The 23,400-nt window shown below is 37.4% G+C and overlaps 1 protein-coding gene across 1 annotated transcript in view; it reads right to left on the reverse strand.

Moving 5' to 3' along the window:
* Nucleotides 1-23,400, reverse strand: part of Diaph3 (diaphanous related formin 3) — a 449,417-nt gene that overhangs the window by 129,362 nt on the left and 296,655 nt on the right. Inside the window, exon 25 of the mRNA XM_028758331.1 lies at nt 14,998-15,133. Coding sequence (XP_028614164.1) covers nt 14,998-15,133 — 136 coding nt within the window. The remainder of the gene's footprint in view (nt 1-14,997; nt 15,134-23,400) is intronic.

The raw sequence follows: 23,400 nt of genomic DNA on the forward strand, positions 1-23,400 counted from the left end.
GGGATTGGTTTGTCATCTGAAGTAGGAATAAGATATAGTCTCTGCTTTCTTCCTACCTGGACCCAGAATCTCACTCAGGTTTCCCAGGATGGAGCGCCTCCAAGCTTCCTCATGGGCTATCAGTCATACTTGCTTTCACTTGGTGTTTGTTTCTACTTATAAAAAAAGTAGTTAGTCTGAACTAGGGAGTTATTCTCTGCATACTTTAATGAAAGAAGTAACATTATTGAGCAATTATGTTTTATATCTGCTACCAGGTCCAGCTAGGTATATTCAGCTTCCAGAATTAAAACAGTTTAAAACAAAATAAATGTATTCTAAACACAAACTCCATCCACACTGTCATGAACATGTCTGTCTCTCTACACTCAACTCACTCAAGGTTCTACTCATTTTCTCTCTGAACTTTCTTTTGAATCCATCTTGTTTTCTTGGTTCAGGTGTCCCAGTTCCCTCATTCCTTAGTTCATGCCTTCTGCACTTAACAGGCACACTAGTGCAAGAACATCTTAATTGGTCTTCCTCCTTCTAGTCTACAGCCTCTATTCCATCTGTCCTGTGCAGGGCCATGTACTTTACAGCAAACTAAGACAGTGCGCTGCCTGCTCAGGGCTTATCCACAGGAAGGGGCCAGTTTGCCTCATCTTCTGCACAGCTTGACCCAAACATCATTTCAGTTCATTATCAACTGTCCAACCTAAGAGAAAAGAAGCAGATCTCTTTGGTTATCATTCAAGGGGAAAACGCTGATCATCTTTTACCAAAACCAATTAAGAGGAAGTATGTCAAAGTGGGGAGCTGTGCAGCCCCAGGCAGAACAGAAGCAGGAAGAAGACACGACACGGCTTGCAAACCTGGGAACTCTCTAAAAGGAAGAGAGGCAAGAAGGCAGGGAAGCAAGCACCAAACATGAGCAAATGTGAATAACTGAACTCTGCTGAAATTACTGAGAACCTCGATGGACACACATATACAGACACACACAGACACACAGACACACACACAAAGTGGGGGGTACTCAGTGGCTTAGAAGTGGAGCCAGATTTATATATATATATAATCTTTGCGCAGCTGAGATAGCTATACTGGCTATAAAATACCTATTTGTTTCAATATACAAACATGTAAAACAAACATGGCACACATTACATTTTGTCCTATGACTGGACTAATTTACTTTTCAGTAGGAAAGCATAAATAGGACAATTATCACTGAGAAATTCTTGACCCTTTTATTTTTATTTATTTATTTATTTCTATATATAATTTACCTATTACTTTTTCAAATTGTAATTTATACTCATTCACACAGGGGTTATAAACACAAAAAGGCAGGATGTGGGGAAGGGGCTGACACTGGAGCATGGGTGTTCAGGGGCATTTTTCAGAACGGTATCGGCTAGGTGAGGGTTCAGGGGAGTGGTCACTATGACTCTGCCTATGAGTCACTTGTCTTTATCTAAGTTGGTGATATCTGCCAAGGCTACCTATTTACAAGGTCTATGACTACTCAGGCTGGTAAATTGTCACAAAAGCTGCCTGTTTATAATAGCTTATAGCCATCTGTTTCAGTGTTTATCCACAGAGACCCAAGACTTGGTGTTAGTATACATGCATGACAGGCCTATTGCTGAGTTTAGGCCTTCAGTGTGTAATCAGGGCTGCCTCTGACATCTCCTCCCTTCTCTAAGTATAGAAGAGCTGTGGTGATTCTAATCTTGCGAAGGCGGGGATAGAGGCCTGACCTCCAGTGAAATTCTTGTCCCTTAAACATAAATTTTACACATACTTTAGACATGCTTGCCGAACACTTGCTATGGAAACATGCCATTAAAAGCAGCAGACAGTAAAAAGTTCAAGTCACTGCTGATGTTGGCTAAAAACTTTGTCTTCATGAGATCCAACAAGAAACTACAGGATGCAGGATGTTTACTTTTTTTTTCTATAAATAAGCTAATTTTGTACGTTAAAGAGGAGGGCCTATGAAATTAGTGAAGTAAGATAAATTCATACATTACAAAGGCCCTGGTAAGTTTAACAAAACTTACTTTGCTCCAGATGCCTCACTGTAATAAGGTAAAACCATGCAGGATTACATACACATATGCATACATGCACGCACACACGCACGCGCACACACACACACACAGAGAGAGAGAGAGAGACCGAGAGAGACCTACATTAGCAAGCTTGTAATGATCAAATGGAATCCATGTCTCTCTTGCAGGCATTCCTTTAATGCTAGGAATGGAAACACTGCTAAGAGATCTCATTGCCTTCTCTTCTCACCTTGTCCTTTGGAGGCTGAGGAGTGATAAAGCAGAGTCAGCGTTCTATTTCTGTTAGACTTACGGTGGGATAACACTAAAATAAAGAGAGTTTTCTCATAACAGAGAGAAAAGACTCAAAACAAGCATTCCTTGCCATGCTCACCTACCAAATGAACTAGCAATTCTGAACAAGGCTCCAAACAAGAATCTTTCAGATTCTTAGCAGTTGTTAAAACTCCACATGCCTTCAATGCGACACAAGGGAACAACGTTCAATGCTATCAACAGATATCATGGTCAAGGCAAGTGTCCTGTGATTGTGGGGGTGCAAACTTCAGTGTGTTAAATGGAACACTGCAAACGCCATGTCCCTCAGACCAAGTCTGTTAGCATTCCTTGGACTATTTTTGTACAGGTGAAGGGAGAGAGAGTTAACACACTTAAGGAAAAAAAAAGATAATCCCATGATTATAAATAACATTTTCAACCCCAAAGCTGGTAACAAAGAATGCAATAGGCAGTCACAGCAAAACAAACTGTGGAGTCTTCAAAACATTTAAAAGAGTTAACATTTATCTAATGAAAATAACCAATGCATTAAAAAATACTGAGTGACTGCTATCAAAAGACACTATTCCTTAATTGAAAGGGCATTAGCAGTGTTGGTCCTTAGAAAACATTAAAGTAAATAGTGGAGGACAAAGGTTATAAAACAGCCTTTAGGTCCATGGGCATCGCAGAAAACACAGCATAATTAGCATGAGAAACCAGAGATCATCACTACCATACGGCAGTAGTAGTCACGCATGACTTCTCAGAACTGGAACATAGTGGAAAGCTGTGGTTTTCTTAGTTCTTGCCCATTTTCTTAGTTCTTCAGTAAAAATAAACTTTTTGTTCCCCAAGTACCCTTCCTGTGACTGACTTTGCAGTTAAGGTGAAAGGAGGAAGTGTCACTCACTTAGCATCTTCAAACTAATTGCCAGTCAGAAAGGAGCTGCAAGATGGTGGACAGAATCTATGCCGTTTCCTCAAGCAGCTATCCTTCACAGGGCACTCTGACTGGTACTGACGGGCAGAACCTCTGATTCAGCACTAATTCCACAAAAATGTTTCTGCTTTGCAAGAGTTTCTTCCTGAATAGCACTAATAGTTTAAAAATAAACATGGAGAGAACTATATTGGACTAAAATTACTGTCACTTCTACCCATTAATGATAATTATTATTGGAAGCTTATTGTGACAATTCACTCTGCAATTCACTCTGCTTGGGCAATAATCTCCAACAGCAGTTAGTCATCTATTTTGTTAGCACACTACTTTGTCATATCCTTGCTGCCTAGGGCCATTCTGGCCTGTGTTAAGGCTGCCCTCAATCTTCACTCTGTTGGTATTATGTTGCTTCTAATTTTCCTGAAGAACATTGGATAGCTGAGAAAGGAAGCCATCCAGGAATATCTTAAAATCCTATTACAAAATAATGTCTAATTTCATCTAAGCACTAATGCCAATTCATACCATTTCAAGCAACATATAAATATTCAATTTCCCTGCTTAATTCTCCATGTTTGCCCTGGGGTATATTTGTTTGGCATCAAAATCCAAATACTACTGAGCTCACTTTTTTTCTCCTCTTGAGATAATGGCTTTAGACCTTCATGAGCAATTCCCAATTTAGTGCATGGAAGTCCTTCAGCTTTCAGGACAGAATGTCAGAATGACCCAGAATAGTGAGAAAAAAAGAGATGGCATATTAGGGAAACTATGAAGCTTGGTTCTATCTCTGGCCTGTTGACATACCAGTATCTTCATCTCTAAAGATACACAAACAGCACCACAGAAGGACTGCAGCTGGTAAACACACCCTGGACCCACTAGGAACCAGTCAGAACTGGCACTTCTGAAACCCTCAGAGGTTCAAGAACACAGCTTCTCCTATCACCACTCAATGGATAAGATCATTCTGTTTATTCAGAAATAAGGTTAAGTATTGAGTTTTCCTAACAATTATAATTATTCTTGACAAGACTTCTACTCAATCAGTAATCCACTCTTTTTCAACACACATTTACCGTTTTGCAAATAGATGATTTTTGATAACGGGAAACAAGAAAAGCTATTGTTTTCACTCTACATTTTAAAAACCAAAGGTTACATTCTATAGATTATTGATCTATATCATAAATTTTAATGGGTTAGATATCACATATTTTAATGTTATGGAAACTATTATTTATGTTATAGCTACTCGTAGCATAGTATCAGCCATAGACATAGATGCAAATTAAATAGCTTAGTACTTTCCACAAAACTGTGAATATAGGTGCTGACTGGTTTGACTCTAGGCCTATAGTTTGATTTATATTTTAACTTCTCATACAAATCATGATGTGTTAAACTGAACACAAAATAAAACATTTGTCTTTAAATAATCTAAGTATTTATAATTACTTGACAACTGTGATACCTGGAGTATACAGGTACAAGTGATTGACAGGTTGTAGGAAATAAAGAATGAATAATGCTCTTGATCAACATGGAGTCAAGCAAGAGAAGTAAAAACAAGATACTATTCTATACATGATACACTGCATGGCCTTAATGGTTAATTACAAATAAATTATTACCAAGTACAAGATTTGTCCAGAAAAACATGTTAAGGAGAATAGATGAATTGAAGTGAATTATATTTCATAGTATATAGTCAGAATTAGAACAAGACAGAGAAAGAACACAAGCCTCTAATGGCAGCTACTTGGGAAGGTGAGGCAGAAAGACCTATTCAAATACTGCCTGTGTCATAGAGTGAGTCTAGGGCCATATGAGGCAACTTACTGAGACTCTCTGTCAAAATGAAGAATGAAACCAAATAAAAAGGAGGGCTAGAGGTGCTGGAGAGATGGCTCAGCAGTCAGCCACACATTATGGAGAGTGAAAGACTTCAGAAAACTCAGACTTAAACGGATCATTTCCATCAGATCTCTTCCTCAGGGCTGAGGGTACTGGGAAGAGGCAGAAAGACTATGAAGAACATGAGCATGTGGAACAAAGAAAGAAAGGCCCCTACCTCATCACTGAGCAAAGCACATATGTTCTCCCAGAGACTGGAGTAGTAAGCACAGGGCTCACGGGGCTGCGCGGGGCTGCGCAGGGCTGCACGGGGTCCACTGCTTATATATTAGGACTGCCATTTTAGTGTTTTTATGGGATTCTTGTTTGGTTCACAACATGAACAAACACACACATGATTGTTCACAAACAGTCTGTAACTCTAGTTCTAGGGAAACAAGCATCCTTTTCTGACATTCTTTGCCTCTGCAGGCATCAAGTATGTGTAGGTTGCACTTACATACATGAAGACAAAATACTCATATACATAAAACAAACACTTTAAATTGGGGAGGGGGGAGTAGAGAGAGTGAAAGGGAGAGACACTTAGGTAGAGTCTTTACCAAGCATACAAGATAACCCTAAATTTAAGCCCAGCTATAGGCGGTAAAAAGGTACTTCTAGCAAAAAGAAACCACAAATAAACCTAGAAGTAGCAATGCTCATGTCTGAGGTAAAGTGGATGATGTAAACAACTTACGAGAAACACACAGCAATCAAATCCATAGCCTCACATTCCATACCTCTGCTCACAAATCTGTCTCAGAATATGTGAGTTTTCAGACCTCAAGGAAATGTAGGAAAGTAAGGCATATAGCCAGGCTGTAAACCATAGCATACCCAACGTTGTCAGGGACAGCATTCCTCTAACCAAATGAATCTCTGCAGTATGAATATTCATATTTTGTGATATCTGGTATTAGTCCACATCAGGTTTGACAGCCAAAGAATATGTGCATTAATATTATACTAGCATTAGCTATCCCCTTCCAAAGAATTTTGTACACTTACAAACCGCAAGAAGGTGGTAGTGGAAATATTCCCTATTTTAGCTTCACTGAAAGCAACATCCTTTTTGTATGCAACTGTGTGTAATTAGTTACTATAGCTTTTTGGCTGACACCAGTCAGGCATGTGGCTTTAGGTACAGACTAAGCTTCACTATTCCAAGTAGAAAGCTATTTCTTCATTTTACAGAAACAGTAGATTAGACATGTATGGTGGTGCCATCCAGGTTCAGATCCCTGGTGAAATACATCTAAAATAACAAATGTCAAGGCCTCTGACTCTTGAGGCAAATGAAAAGCAGAGACATAACTTCACATTTACCCTAGACGTCAGAGTAATGAATAGGATAAGTTCCGTTTGCAAATAAGACAGTTGTCAATTTTTTCATGTCTGAAAGTAAACAGCACATAATTCTTATCCAGATTCAAGTAGTGATTCTACAGGGAACTGTCGAAGGCACAATGTACCTACAAGGCATAGAAGTACCGACTACGGGCAGCAGTTAGAGCATCCTCTATGTTAAACAAAAATGATGCCTGTGTTGACTTATGATATAATGGATACATATGCTGTTACCAAAAGTTAGAGGAGGTTCATACAGGATTAAGTGGAAAGGAATTCACTGGCTTTTTTTTTTTCTTTTTGGTTGGTTGGTTTTGTTTGTCTGTAGCATAGTATAAACAAGTTAAATCTGAGCTTGAAAATAGAAAATTTATGGATAATGATTGTAAGGTTGCAAGGACAAAATTCTTATATGTAATTCACACCATATCATAAGAATGTAAATTAGTTTAGTCACAATTAATCTCATGATAATCGAAATTTAATCTTTTGAATTTTGGTTTTTCTAGATAGTTTTCTTGGTGTAGCTAGCTGTCTTGAAATTAGCTCTTTGAGACCAGGATGGTCTTAAACTCAGAGATTCACCTACCTCTGTCTCCTGAGAGATAGGATTAAAGGCATGTGCCTTCACCTCTAGGCTTGGTTGGTTTGTTTTTTAGAGGGTTGGGGGAAATATTTAATCTTTTATTCCAAAATAACAGGAGTCTTTCTCCTAAGCACATAGCTAACATTGAGTAATCCTCACAGGAAGAGAAATGCAGCATCTCTTGTGAAATGAGTGAAAAACCTATTAGTATCAATGAGTCTCACAGAGATGAGTTAACAGAGTGCCACAGGAGAGGAGGAGGAAGAGGAGGAGGAAGAGAAGGAAGAGGAGGAGGAGGAGGGGGAAGAGGGGGAGGAGGGGGAAGAGGAGGAGGAAGAGGAGAAGGAAGAGGAGGAGGAAGAGAAGGAAGAGGAGGAAGAGGAGGAGGAGGAAGAGGAGGAGGAAGAGGAGGAAGAGGAGAAGGAGGAGGAGGAGGAAGAGGAAGAGGAAGAGGAGAAGGAGGAGGAGGAGGAGGAAGAGGAGGAGGGGGAAGAAGAGAGCTACCAGGGGAGAAAGAAAGTAAATGGGGAGAATGTAGAGTGAAAAAGAAAAGGAAATCAGTTCTCAGTTTCAGTTATGTTGTGCTAAAGATGGCCAACTGCTACTACCTCGTTCTTGGCTTACAGCACTCCCCACCCCACCCCATGGAGATGCTGAAAGAGCAGAGGATAGTATGTAAGTTACACAGCTACACGGACTCAATACGTGTGAATGTGTACAAAAAACGCAGTCATATTTTTGGTTGGGAGCTTAGCCTCTAACAGTTAAGCTATCTCTCCAGAGTTAGTACTTCTGCAACTTGATATGCCAAGGCAGACTGATATTCAAGGGAGCCCTATCTTTTTCAGAGATGAAAGGGGGGAGGGGAGACTGGGATGAGAGGAGGGAGAGAAACCTAAGATCAGGATGTAAAGCAAATAAATAAATTAAAAGAGAAAGAAAAAAAAACACCCTGAGGGCTCACAGGACAGAGTTTTGGTGACAGCATCACAAGGAAAAACTTCACACAGCTGAAATGCAGGAGGTAGAAGAGGTATTTCAGGGCACTTGTTCTAGAACAGAGCGTGCTGCATTTGTGCCCATTATTAAGCTTCCTACTGTATAAATTCTGTACATTAACTCTTGAGATTAACAACAACAGTAAGGGGGGCATTTCCATCTTCCACGGGATTACTGTGCACTGGACTCTGCCAGGCTCTGAGCTACTGAGAACACAGTAGATTCCCTTAAGAAGTGAGTGGGACTGTGCTGATATGATCCTCTCAATCCTTAACACAGATATGAACAACCTTCAATCCTGAAAACCAAAGTGGACCTTTAGGAGAGCAGAGAAGCATGCCTAAGTTAAATAGTAAAAAATTGCTAATACAGAGGAAGAGATTGTCAGCGTAAAACTGCTGACAATGGAAAAAAAAGAGATAGTTGTCCCTCTATACCGAGGTCACAGGGACAATCCTCAACCTTCATATATAGGTAAAGTCTAGCGTGGTGGATAGAATAGAAATGGTCCCCAGAGACTAATGCATCTGATTGATTGGCTCATACAGAGTCATTGTACAAGAAAGGGTAGCCTTGCTGGAATAGGTGTGGTGCGGCATAGTAGGAGGAAATGTGGCTTTGAGGTCTATGCCCAAGCCTGGCCAGTGTATCTGAGTCTCTTCTGGATGTAGAACTGTCAACTAACATGTTTGTATGCATAAGTAAGCCAGCCTCAATTAAATGTCTTTTATAAGCATTGCTGTGGGTGGTCATGGTGTCTCTTCACAGCAATAGAAACTCTAAGACATTTAGTGTCACCTTTTACTAATATGATTTCCATTTTTTCCATACCATTGTTAACTCATTGGTTGTCAAGGAATACCTTTAGTCAGAAGATGTGAGCCTGGACTTCACTGTCTGCAAGACTCTGTGCAGGTAAATTGAATATTCTGATGAAAAATCTCATGTTGTTTTTTTTTTAAATATTACACATGATAATAAACATGTGCAGAGCCAGGAAGATTAAAAATAAGAAATTAATGTTAGCAAAAGAAGTTATTACTAACGTTTTACCAAAGATAAATGAAAGAAAAGAAATACAGATGCGGATATATACAGCCAAACATTGGACTGAGCACGAGGACCCCAATGGGGAAGTTAGGAGCTGAAGGGGTTTGCAACCTCATAGGAAGAACAACAATATCAACCAACCAGACCCTCCTCCCCAAAGCTCCCAGGGACTAAACCACCAACCAAAGATTACACAGGGGGTACGTATGGCACCAGCTGGATATGTAGCAGAGGATTGCCTTCTCTGGCATCACTGGGAGGAGAGACCCTTGGTCCTGTGGAGGTTTGATGCACTAGGATAGTGGAATGCTAGGCTGCTAAGGCAACAGCGGGTGGGCCGATGGGGAAGCATCCTTATAGAGGAAGGGGGAGGAGGGGATAGGGGTCTTGTGGAGGGGAATCTAGGAAGGGAGTTAACATCTGAAATGTAAATAAATAAAATAACCAATAAAAAATGAACAAAAAAAGAAAAAAAGAAAAAGAGAAATACATCCAAGCCAATGTAACCTGATATGTTGTACCATCCTACTCAGAAAAATGACTAAGGCTCTTGGCTTATTTTTATATATTACTCAATGATAACACTAGGAAACTGAAGGCACTACTGCAAAAAAAACTATAATCTGCACAATTATGGAAAATAATCTAAGCTTTATGGCATCTATAGAAGAGAGGTAACTGTTCAAACCTTTCTGAAAGGAAATACAGAGATTGCCTATCAGTTGAGACTGCAGAGACATTCCTAAGTGGTGTTTATGCAATACACATTTCCTCTAAAATGGATTCCTAATTGTTTAGCTGATCAAAACTGTGGAATGCAAAACAAAGGAGCAGTTCTGGCCGTGTGGGTAAACAACGGATTCCTAAAAGCTAATTATCCCTTATTTAATAGACTGAAGCTGCACCAAATGAGACATTTAAGCATAATAAATAATACACAAATTGTAACCTAAAGACTAAAATATAGGGGCTGCTAGTATAGTTTTTATTGCTCCATTAAATAAGCTCTTATTTACTTCCTCCACAAAACATAATTATACAACACTGAGTCCATTTCAAGACCATTCTGATGTGCTATTGAAAGATTATGTGAATCATCTTACATAAGCAGGAAATCTTAATACATAATAGTTCAATTCTATTATCAAATGCCCTGTCTGTTTCTATGTTTAAGAAATAGAAATGGCATTGGAAAACATTGTTCAAAATTATATAAATCCATTATACCCATTTATGTCTTTCTAGAAACAATTACATAAGGGTAGCTATGTATTTAAATAAGTACTGTTATCTATGCTCAATACTATATATAGATGTTTTATATTTTAGTATTTTCTATATTAAAGTAATTCAAACTTAAACACCATCTTTACTAATTCTACATGCATATAGTGATAAAGACGTTTTGAAATTAATTTCCTTATTTGTTTATAAGATAATATCCAAGCACTGGCAGAAACCACCAAACTTGCTTATGTGAGTATCTCAGAATTACAGCTCCTTACTCTTCTTGCAGAAAGAAACAAGTGAACATGACTTTTAACACTAGAATGATAGGAACCCTACAGTCTTGTTTTCAGACTTACTACTCAAAGGGAATCGTGACAGTGAGTTTCTTTTTGCAAGAGATCTAGCTCACAATTTTACTTTCATCCTATAAACAAAGTCCCATTTTGAAAGGACACTGATAACAATCACTCATGTAGATTTGATCATAGCTGCCCATTCTCCCTCCAAGGGCAGTCATTCTGTATGGTCAATAAAAAAGTGCAGAATTTAATTACTCTACCAGCTTAGGTAGTGATTAGACACTTTGTATATTTGTTAAAAAAAATTCAGTTCTTCTTTGCATGGTAATACTAAACTCAGGAAAATGTGTGGGAAGATGACCTCTGTGAGCTTATGGCAGTTACAGGAGGACTCGTCTCTTGCTCAGTCATCTTCAGAGGTCGTTATGTCTTACACACTAAAATTAGATGAAATGAAAATTTCCTGTCCAAAGAAGTAACAAATACTAATATTAACCTAATAGCTCACACTATCTTTATATCATGAAGACTAGGATAAAGAAGACTATGATGGTTTGTGAAGTAATATGTTCTATAGAAAGCAATACTGGCAAAGAAAATTTTTCTATAAACTTTGAGCTGGTCCTCTGAAAAAGATGCTCAACAGTATGAAGTACATAAGCAATACAGTGAATTGAGAAATGCGAGCCTGCTTATCCCACAGCAAACATACCAGTCAGAAATAATGTTAATTCCTTAGGACTTTTATTAACCAACATTTCCAATTAGAAATTTGAGATATAGGTAATACTTTCTTTGCTATATAAAATCAAACTCTGTCAATACCAGCTCCCGGCCAGTCACTATGCTTCTTATTTTACTTCATATAAACTGCTACTTGAACTTATGTAGTTGGTGGCTGACCTACTCATTCAAATGTTAACTTTCTGTACAAAAGAGACATGGCTCATTCTCAGTTATCATCTCACACAAAGATGATAACTCTGTGTTATCACAGTTATCATCTGCACAGAGGAAAAAGCATCTTGCTTATTGATGAATGAATCAATGAAAAGTAACCTATATATTAAACTCTTATCAATACTTGTAAGACAATAAGAGAAAATCAACACATTCTCTTAATACATCATCAACACTCAGATCTGTCACCATAAAAGATAATGTATGTATCCAATGATATTCTCTATCAGAATGCAGTCAAATGTGGGTAAGCTATACTATGTTAGTAACTTCTATTTCCATTGCAAAAAGGCTTCAAAAATGCTGGAAAAATTAGGATTTCAGAAAAATCACACTCAACATACATTAGAAGAGGTAATTGTGTATTTATATCATTTAGAATAAAAGCAAACTAGAAAGAACTACTGTATGATTTATGTCATTATGGTAGTTATTTTCAAAGACTGAGGACTGAATTAACAACTGAGTTGCCTTTAAGGAAAGAAGTATTTAGAATAACTGTCATTGATTGTTGATTTTAAAAAATGAGTTTGTTCACTTTGGTGAGAAAGTTTTCTATAAGCCATCTAAATTGTGTATGTCTCTATATTCTTTAAATCAAAACAAATGTCTAGAATTTATTTCCCAAATTTTCAATTTCCCAGATGTCTTCCAAAGATAGAAAATAATGCAAAAATAGTGCTCTTACATCATAGCTTTCTATTGTGACTCTTGTAGCTAGTGACATTTATTATTACATTTAAATATTTATATAAAACAATATATTCTGGTTATAGTTTCCCCTCCCTATATTCCTTCCCAATCCCCCTCCTATCTGGTTCCATTCCTTCTGTCTCTCATTAGAAAACAAATGATCACCTAAGGCACAGTAATAAAATATAACAATATAAGAGAAAACAAAAGCTAATACATCACAATAGGATAAAACAAGGAAATAGAAGGAAAAGAGTCCCCATAGGCACAGGAACAGTAACAGGCGCAGAGAACCACTTGTCCCACACTCAGGAATTCCATAAGAGAGCTAAGCTGGAAGCCATACTGTACGTGTGTGTGTGTGTGTGTGTGTGTGTGTGTTTGTGAGAGAGAGAGAGATAGAGACAGAGAGAGAGAGAGACAGAGAGACAGAGAGACACACAGAGAGAGAAGGAACTGTAAGATAAAAAGAGAGAATATACAATTGAGAGAGAGGGAGATGGGTAGGGAGAGAGAAAGAGTGGGGGAGAGGAAAGGAGAGAAAGAGGAGAGGGGAGAGAGAGAAAAGGAGGGAGAGAACTAGAGAGGAAACGAGAGAAAAGAGAAGAATGAAAATTAAAGGGTGGGGGGATCTCAGACAGGACATTGTGAGGCTATGTCCAGTTTAATGAAATTTTTGTAAATTGTTTTTACCCAGGTTATGCTTAGAACATAGTATTTCCCTGGAAAATGTCAACAGGTGTGCTGCATATGACCTTAATGCATGAACAGCGTTTGAGAAATTCTATGGGCCAAAGATATTTTACTTACTTAGACACATCTGTCATCATTTGCGGACTGTCTTGAAAAGAGACTATCTAATAATTGTTAGAAAATCATCTAGGGGGGCTATATACAATGAGCTCTATGATAAACTGAGAGGCAATGGAATGTTTTATTCTTGTTTTCAATTTTTGAGAGAAGTAGTCACTATGTTGGTGATAGAAAGAAATTAAGGAAAAACAATGTAGGACAACAGAATATATGTCTTACACACACACACAGAGAGAGAGAGAGAGAGAGAGAGAGAGAGAGAGAGAGAGAGAGAGAATTAGGCTAAGATTTTAATTTAAGATTATTCCAGAAGCATATTTAAACAGGCAGTAGTATACTTTTTGATATTCATTTTTGATAACACGTTGAGATATTCCTTGAACATTTTCTGAATTTCAAATATAAACCTAGAATTGGAGTTAGAATCCTAGAAGAGACAGGCATGGCACACTACTATACCCGTTTGTCACCTAAGCATAGCATATGCTCATCCAGTGCAAGGAAAAAAGGCAAGGCAGCAGCATCACCATTCATGCTGGGAAACCACAGCTGCACTTCTTGTCCTGAATTGTAAACTATCAGAATTTACCAATGAGGCTGATGGATTTTTTATTAAAATCTTCAATACTTATTGCCTTGGAAATAAAAGAGTCATATTGTTAAGGTTGAAAATAAAACTACAACCTAGTACATTGTTTCTCTAGTTAGCGGTATCATTTTCTCTTTTATTGAGAAGAGATATTTTATATATATATATAATATATTCTGATCATGGTTTCCTGTCCTTATATTCTTCCCAGTTCCTCACCCTCTCCCATCTGGATCCACAACCCTTTCTGTCTCTTACTAAAAAAAAAAAAAATGAATAGTCATCTAAGGAAAAATAAAGTGAAATGAGATAAATAAAACCCAAACAGAATATGATACATTTAACTTTATAAAATATATAATAGATATTTCTGTAAGGTTGTAATCAAATTTGTCAAGTTTGTCAAAAGGTGTCCATTGCAGTTAGAAAGCATACTCTAGCATGAGTAGAGAAGACAGGACAGTGGGCACAGCCTTCCCAGTACTGTCAGGCAGCTTCAGAACCTATTCCTAGGTCATCCAGCTTCCTTCTCAGAGCTCCTAAGCTCCAGTCAACACAGGCTATTTTTCTGTAAACCTTTGACATTGTGTTTATTTGCCTAGGAAGTTTCAGGATATGTGGCTGAAGAATACTGAAGCAGGCTGGCAACAATATTGTCACATCTAGAGGAAATGAAGTAAGCAAATGTTTCTTTATTCATCAGGATTACATTTGGTAGCTCTGTCTCTCCAGTCTGTCTCTTTGTCTCCTCTGCCCACTACCAGTCCCTTGTTTCTTCTCTGCCTCCCCTTCAAGTCATGGAGACTGAACTCAGCCTCAGACTCATGCACACCAGGCAAGTGACACCCCAGCGTACTTTCCACCTCTTTAATCAGTTTCCTCTTTCTCTCTCTTTTCCTCGCTTTTTCTCTTTCCTATGCTGTATTCAGTGCAAGAAATCAGTCTATATCCTGCAGAATTTCCCGTGGAGTTTCTTACGGATGTAAATGTATTAGTGTAGAGAAGCACTGTTACAGACTTGTTATCCAATAATGATAATGGGAGAGAAGACACTGGACTTACAAGTCTGACAGAGCACCACCCTCTAAGAAACAACATACACTGGCAAACTAAAAGGAGGAAGGCTTGTGAGGAAAGATATGCTCTATAGCTAATCACAGAAACAAGTGATCACATTTCCTTGTCCATCGACTACGTTAAAACACTGATGAAGAACCACATGAGTCTTATGTGTGCGCAGCACGAACAGGGAAGGCGACCGCACTCACCAGTTTTCATTTCTAGTAAGCGCTTTTTCTCTTGCTGGCGTTCAAGTCGTTCTTTCTCTGCTCGCTCTTTCGCTATCCTGGCTCGTTTGTCCTTTTCCGCTGCTTCTCGTTTTTTGATGTTTTCCTTTAATGCTTGCTAATACAAATGAAATTTGAAAAATTATTTTAATCAGTGGTTCCACAAGAAAATTATCTAAAATCACACACAAGGTACAACCATTGAGTGAATCCCACTCAGGTACCATTTAGTTCGTAGATGAGCAGCAGTCATATAATACGTACACATAAACTCCTGTTACACAAGCATCTATAAATACCCTGCTAGGTTCGAAGCACCTGCATATAAGTGGAATTATCTAAAAGGGAAAAGATAGACAGAAACTAAAAATAAAAAGGTGTTTAATATACAAATCAAATCTGCTCGCTAACATATAAAGAGAATCTGTGACTCCCAATAGCTTTCCATATTTGCTGTTTTATCAGTTATCCAACCTGAAGGGAAGCAGTTGAAGGAATGTTAATCAGGGATGAAATCTCCATCTAATGTTCAGGAACCAATACTCTTTTTTTATAGATGAGAGCCATAAAGGCAACTATATAAATAATTGAGGTCTCAAAGTCAGATCCTGCAACTGTTTATCAAAACCAATAGCATGCTAATGAAAAGAAGATCTCAATGGATATGTGATTAGTTAATTAATTTCTTATTTCTAAGTTTTATACCAATCAAGCAATGCCTCTCATGTGGCATTAGCGGGAATCAGTAGGTAAAGGTAGAATTTTCTAAGTGCCAACAAACAGCATGGCATCATATTACATCCAAGAGACTGTATTTCATTTAAGTGTCAATGAAAACAAACAGGTTACCTGTTAATTACTAATAATATTTTAAAAGCGTACAATTAAACTACAAGTAAGTAGCCTAAGATTTGTCTTCTAAATGCAGTTGTACAGATTGAACCCAGGGCTGCTGTACAGCAGGCAAAGGCTCTACCAACTGAACGACATCCCCAGCCCACTGGTTTTCTGTTCATTTGTTGCAGTGTTTGTGCAGGTCGTAACACAGGCAAGCACTGAATGAAAGGTTTAACCACTCACTTCTGTACCTGTCTGGCATTTGCATGGACACATGTGGCAATTCATGTGCACATCCATGAATGTGGAGATCAGGTTCTGATGGCAGATAACTTCCTCAATGTCTCTCAGCCTTACTTTTTGAGACTGTGTCTCCCATTGAAATTGAAGTCCTTCAATTTAGTTAGACTGCCTCACAAGTGAGTTCTAGGGCAAACCAGAAAGCTCTGCGGATCTGCCTGTCTCTGTCTTCTCAGCACTGGGATTAAAGGAGCTCTCCACTATACCAAACACAGTTTTAACCTAAGAAAGTGCTTAGATATAACACAGGACTCAAGTCTTAAAAGGTAAGCATTTAATGGATTGAGCTATTTTGCAACACTAGAACATCTTTTTAAAACCCAAAGATAGTACAAGAAATGTGATATGTATGTGACAATAACTAATGAAAAAACAGAGAAAATGAGTTTGAAAGAGAACAAGGAGAGTTTGGAGGGAGGAAAGAGAAAATGATGTTCTTGTAACTGGAAAAAGAAAACAATAAAAACAAGTAATAACAAAAAAAAAGAGGGCCAAATCATAAAAAACAAACAAACATCACGGAACTTATGAAATAACATTATGCTAGATAAAATCTACCTCTGGTTTGATTAAAACTGAACTGGAGAAATCAAGAAGCTGGCTGAGACTGGTGGTTTGAAAAAGAATGGCCCCATAGGTTCATATACTTGAATACTTAGTCATCAGGAAACAGAACTCTTTGAAAAGATTTGAAAGATTAAGAGGTGTGTCCTTGGAGTAAGTATGACCTTATTAGAGGAAGTGTGTCACTGGGTGGGCCTTGAGGTTTCAAAACCCATGTTAAGTCCAGTATCTCTCTCTTTCTACCCATGAGTCAGGATGTTACTCCCGGTTACTGCTCCAGAATGAACTGATCCTCTGAAACTGTAAGCAGGCCTCCAATTACACTTGTCACCGTCATTGTATCTCTTCAGAGCAATAGAATACTGACTAGGGCACTAATGGATGCTTTGTGGGAAGACATTACAAGCAGAGTCAAGTGCTCATCAAGGTGCTCAGTTATACGGATGGAAAGATAGTGGTAATGAGATTAGAAGAGTTAAGGTATGTTAATGCAAGTTCTTGGAAAGAACCATACCTTATCTGGAACCTTCCCTGCAAGGCTGATCAGCTGATTAGAATTTCAATTAATGTGGAGAGTGTTTCGGGTCCCGAGCTTAATTGCAATTTATCATGGGCTACTTTTAGTCCACTTAATAGCCATTGCTTGTCCATCTTTCTGACCTGACACCCTTGTGATTATTAGGTAAATCTTTGAGAATATACAAACAGACGACTAACTTCCACAAATCAAAAGGCTAAGAATATCATCAGAGAGCATGAGACCTAAATCAGACACTTTTCTCTTTGCTTTCATTCCCTTAAGTGATGTTTACACCAGTGTATTTGAAAGGTGTCTTGATTTATGATTTTCTTATTCAGGTACTATAATAGTTCATGAAACAATTATATACTGAAACATAGAATGAGTGAAGAAAATTCATATTCCCAGGCCAGTGTCACATATGTTTGGCTCTAGAAAAGCTAATTTTTTAATCCCCTCTTTAAGGTGACAATTATATTTTTGAACGGACAGCTAAAGCCTGATGATTTAGAGTTTTCCAAGGCAAGACAGGACCATTTCAGAAGAATTTAGGCATTAAACTATGAGATAGAACACTAAGACAATAGCATTGACCAAGGTCCTACTTTCCAACTGTTATCTCCCAAGTACTTGTATGAGTAGTTTTGGGAAACAGCAGCAGTATATCCTGTTAAATCAAATCAACTTATTTGTTGTTCAGAAATATAAAAGGGGGAAAGGATGCTAGCCTAAGTTCAAATTCTTTTCTGTAGTATTGAGCTGCTATCTGTGTACCTGGAGACTAGGCCTCATCACAATGTGTGTGTGTGTGTGGGAGGGGGGGAGCAGTAAGTTGCATTTGTAAGCAAGTGTGTCTCTCTCTAATAGGGTTGCACATGATAACAGTCAAGTACAGGCCATTGGCAGATGGAGAAATCAACTTAAGACAGGCAGGAAGAATTAGCAATTTGAAAAAAAAAACAACAACAATGAACTGAAGCTTCTTCAAGCAAAAGTGCATTAAATGTATACTTGTGTAGACATGTATATGAATACATAAAATTTGAGATGGGTTAGAAAGGGTAGATTGTAGATAAAAGGATGTACAAACATTCAGGAATAAAGCTGTAATTCTTGCTTGAGGAAAATAAATAGAAACGAGGTACAGCATCAAATAAAGTATGTCAGTTTATTTATGGATTACATTAACTTCTAATATTTTATAGTGTAAATTACACTTTAATGACTAGATACATCTCAATGTGAACATTTATTAGAATTTCTATCAGCAGATAAAACCACCACACCCATTTAGAGGAATAAAAATTCAAAGTCACTTTCCAAGACCTATGAAAATAATATTTACCTTTAGAAATATAATCTACAGTAGTTCTCAAAGCCATTTTGTTTTAGGGAAAATGCACTATTGATTTTCATTTAAAAGTCTACCTCATTTAAAACTTATTTTATTCTGACATTACAACTGTTAGGACTATCTGAGATGAAGAAACACCAAGAGGTAGCATATAAATGAGCATTTATCTTTCAACTAACAACATAGTACAAATAGTAATTTGGGATTTTCTTGTATGCCAAGTCATGAGAAATAAAAGTAGCCTCAAATAACAAAACTCAACAGAGAATAATTATTATCTTAGATAAAACTGCTCTTAGGATATGTAAATCCTAAATTCAAATCTCCTAAGGGAGGTTGAGCCAGACATATCAATAAGTTGACCATGAAACACTAAGTCTAATACTTGGCCTTATATTAATACTAATACAAGCAGCAAATGCATACTACCACTCACTGTGCTCAACTACATATTGCTGCAAGACATTCTCTGTGCATGCTTCCCCAGATGCAGTCTTATACATGTCCTTATGGAAAGATATGTGGATCTGTTAGTCCACATTAGTGACCCTAGAGGCTTTTGAAACTTTAGCCAGATTCTGACTGTTCATTTCAAACAAAACCAATAACCAAAACCAGTTCCTAAGCCTCACATACTTTTCATGATTATCTACACAATGATAGTCATGTATATTAACAAATACATGAGGACCAAAGTACAAGTAAATACATGACTTCCAGGGGGAAACAAAGAGTTCCTAATTAGGCTCACCTATAGTTAGTTTTGTAATATAACTGATGTCAGAATAATTCTTTCATAAATGGTTCAAATATTTATTATAGCACTACATACATTTTTTTTTCAGAAAAATCAAAGTGGTCCAAAGCCAGTAAATTTAAACAAGTTTGAGAATTCATGAAAGTATGTGTTTGCTGTGTGTAAAATTTAGAAGTATCAGACAGAGAGTAATTCCTTATGAGTTGTGGTTAATATTATTGTAAATATTATCTTTGAATTTCACAAAAATTTCAGCATCATTTGTGTTAACATAACTTTTTTGTTTCAAAACTGTTTATAGTACTAACCTGCACTTTTAGATGCAAATTGTACTTCATTTTCATTACCTATATTATTGAATTGATTCTATCAGTGGATTTCAAGTTCTTTCCAAAGTTTGGTTATGATAGACAATATAAACAGTGTATACACCAGCTAACAGACGGATGTAAGAGTTCTTTAATGGTGCTTGTAATTAACTGGTTCCTAAATTAGTTTGTGTGTGTGTGTGTGTGTGTGTGTACACATAGGTATACGAATTAATGCTAATTTTAATATATAAAATTATTGACAGCCAGTTTTTGGGGTTTTTGTTTTGTTTTTGGAAACAAGGGCTTCTCTGTATAGCCCTGGCTGTCCTGGAACTCACTCTGCAGACCAGGCTGGCCTCGAACTCAGAAATCTTCCTGCCTCTGCCTCCCAAGTGCTGGATTAAAGGCATGCACCACCACTGCCTTTTGGCAGCCATTTTTCAAGTGAAAGAAAGCTTGAGGCCAATACAAAGTTTTTCTATGTATTGTATATCATGTTGTGTATCAAAATGTTATGTATCAAACATTTCAAAACTTTATTTCTGCCCTGCCAGATTACAGTGTAAATATTATTTCATATGTAAAGTATGGTCATAAAAATCTACAAATCACACTGTTCCCAAACAGTGGTGGAATTGATGATCCAAAAGACTGGAACTGCACTGACCTTATTAAAAGACAGTAAGCTGATTTTAAATGGTATGCCAATATACACTTCGACCTCTAGCATATACCTACACCCAAACTGTCACAAGTCTTAAATCTTGCCAGTGTAGGTGTTTTTACATTATGTTTTATCTTCTATTCCTCTGGCTATTAGTTCATTGATGCATCATTTTATGCAATTCTCAAGTCACTTGTATTTACTTCATCTTCTGTAAATTGCCTATTTTCTCTGCTTTTTTCTCTTTTGTTCTTTTTGCTAAGTTTCCTTTAAGAAACCTGTAGTTGTTAAGATTTATGTATACCATGCCTTTGTCAATTTATTTTTTATGATCCCAACATTATTTACATTGTTATTCATAAATAATAGTTCTTAAACTTTACATAATCAATGTCTCTTCTCCTTCATTGCTGGCTCTGGTAACTCTTTAAGGTACCATTTATACTTCAAGAAAGGTATTTTCTGTACTTTATGAGGTTTGAAGTTGTTTTTTGACAAATTCGTATTTAGTTGTTTAAGGTCAACGTTTGTGAATCTTCTGAGGTGGAGATGTCTAATCTTTTGGTAAAGTTATGCCTGTGATCTTATTCTTGACAGGAGCCATTTAAATGCTTTTATAAAATGATGGCACTTTAAAATGCTCATCATTTAAAAATTTTAATTTCATGTTAATGAGATCAAGAAATAAAACTGATACTTAGAAATTTATTGAGCTTGCTTTCATAGTGTCAGGCAAACAATTTCAATAATAGCTCCAAATTGCTTTAGTCAAATGAATGTTCATTAATGAATGCTATGTACCTATATCAACACCAGCCTCTATACTGAAGTGTCTAAATCTTTTATGTCTTTAGCATCTTTCTATCTGAATTACTAATAACCAAAAAAGAACTGGCAAATTTTCCCAGTATAATGCTATATCCAAGATTTATCCACAGAATTTATTAATATTTACAGTCAGCCAGGCATGGTGGTACACACCTTTAAATCTAGCACTGGAATTGCAGTTCAACTGAGGTTGAGCCAGACTGATCTCTGAGTTTGAGGCCATCCTGGTCTACAGAGTGAGTTCTAAGAGAGTCAGTGCTAAATAAGAAACCCTGTTTCAAAGAACCAAAACCAAAGCCAAAAACCTTTGACATTGTAAGTGGGGCTATCGTATGCACACCTCTCATTTTTATGCTTCAGGCAAAGCAGCTTCTCATTTTCATAATGAAACAGCATTTGCTCTAAGTGCATGTTGTTATTAGCATGCCTCCTTTTTGCCTTGCTGGACAACAGTAACTGTTATCACTCAGGCTTTTCTACATCTCATGGCTCTAGGCTGGTTCTGTAAATCTGCCAAATTAGTAACAAACTTGTAAAAGTCCCATGCTTTCTTTTTTAATCTAATCTGTCTCTTAAACATCCATGTAATTTTTATTCCTCTCGGTCCTACCTTGGATTATCCTTCTATATATTTATTTTGTGCTATGATTTTTTTGTTTATGTGCACTTCTTGATGTAATTCTCTCCTACAATTTAGATTTTATTGTATCTGATACTTCTGGCCTGCATATGATCCTACTCATTTTATTATACAAACAATACAAGCTCTGAATTTAATTCATATCTTTACTTTCCTTCCTTCTCTTTCAACCATACAGCAGTCTTTGAACCTCAGAATCAACTGAATCTCTGTTGTATAAGTCTCCCTTTGTATGCAAATTAACTTTTGTTGTATAGATCATCTTTTTTTTTTCATTCTTATGCCTTTTGCCTCATGAGTCTTATGTTCTAAAAAATGCTTCTGTAAATATGGGACAACAACGGTATACAGCAGATCACAATTTTATACATATAGCTTTATGGGGAAATACAGCTGCTTTATAGTATTATGTAATTCACTAACTTTGAGTAGAATACCCTAGAAACCTGAAATACTATATGGCTTATTAAGAAATGTCCTGCCTTCAATTACTGGAGGTCAGGCATCTATCCCCGACTTCATAAGATTAGAATCGCCACAGCCCTTCTATACTTAGAGAAGGGAGGAGACGTCAGGGACATCCCTGCTTATACACTGAAGGCCTAAAATCAGCCATAGGCCTAAAATCAGCAACAGGCCTGTCATACATGTATACTAACACCAAGTCTTCGGTCTCTGTGGAAAAACATTGAAACAGATGGCTATAAGCTATTGCAAACCGGCAGCTTTCGTGGAAATTTACCAGCCCGAGTAGTCATAGACCTTGTAAATAGGTACCCTTGGCAGACAATACCAACTTAGATAAGGACAAGGGAGTCATAGTGACTTGTCCCCTGAACCTTCACCCAGCTAATACCCTGTTCTGAAAGATATCTGTATTCCCCCGAATACCCACACTCCTGTGTCATCCCCACGTCCTGCCTTTCTGTGTTTATAGCCCCTGTGCGAATGAATTACGATTTGAAAAAGATAAATAAATTATCTTGAAAAGAAAAGAAAAGTCCCGCCAATTTGTTTTTAAAGCTCTGTTTGAAAGAGGCTGTTGAGATGGCTCAGTGGCTGAAACATTTGCCCCACAAGGCTGGTCACCTTCAGAACTCCTGTGAGAATGCAGGGAACAACATCTGTAATCCCACTGTTTCCCCTGGGAACTGGCAAGCAAAGATGGAAGGAATATTTTGAAGTTCTTGGGACAGCTGGCCCCATGTGTGCAGGCTTTCTACAAGGTAGATCACATCACAAACAAGCTAGAAGGCAAAAAATTACACCCATGGCTGTCCACTGAATGCCACATACACAACAGGGCATCTAAACACACTTTACTTTCTGTTACTTTATAAATAATCTACCTCTGACATTGCTTTGTCAGACTGTCCCATAACAGAAGAACAATTACACTCTTTCACTATGTGGAAAAAGTTTCTACTGGCTCCCCATTTGCTGACCAGTAGTAACATATATACATGGAAGTGTTGAAATGGTATCTTGCTCTCTGCTTGGAAGGGGATTTGTATTAGGCATTCCATGGTTTTACTCACAGAATATATCTCTATATCTATATCTATATCTATATCTATATCTATATCTATATCTATATCTATATCTATATC

The sequence above is a fragment of the Grammomys surdaster genome, unplaced genomic scaffold, assembly GCF_004785775.1.
Source record: "Grammomys surdaster isolate TR1022 unplaced genomic scaffold, NIH_TR_1.0 126189, whole genome shotgun sequence".
Classification (NCBI taxonomy): domain Eukaryota; kingdom Metazoa; phylum Chordata; class Mammalia; order Rodentia; family Muridae; genus Grammomys; species Grammomys surdaster.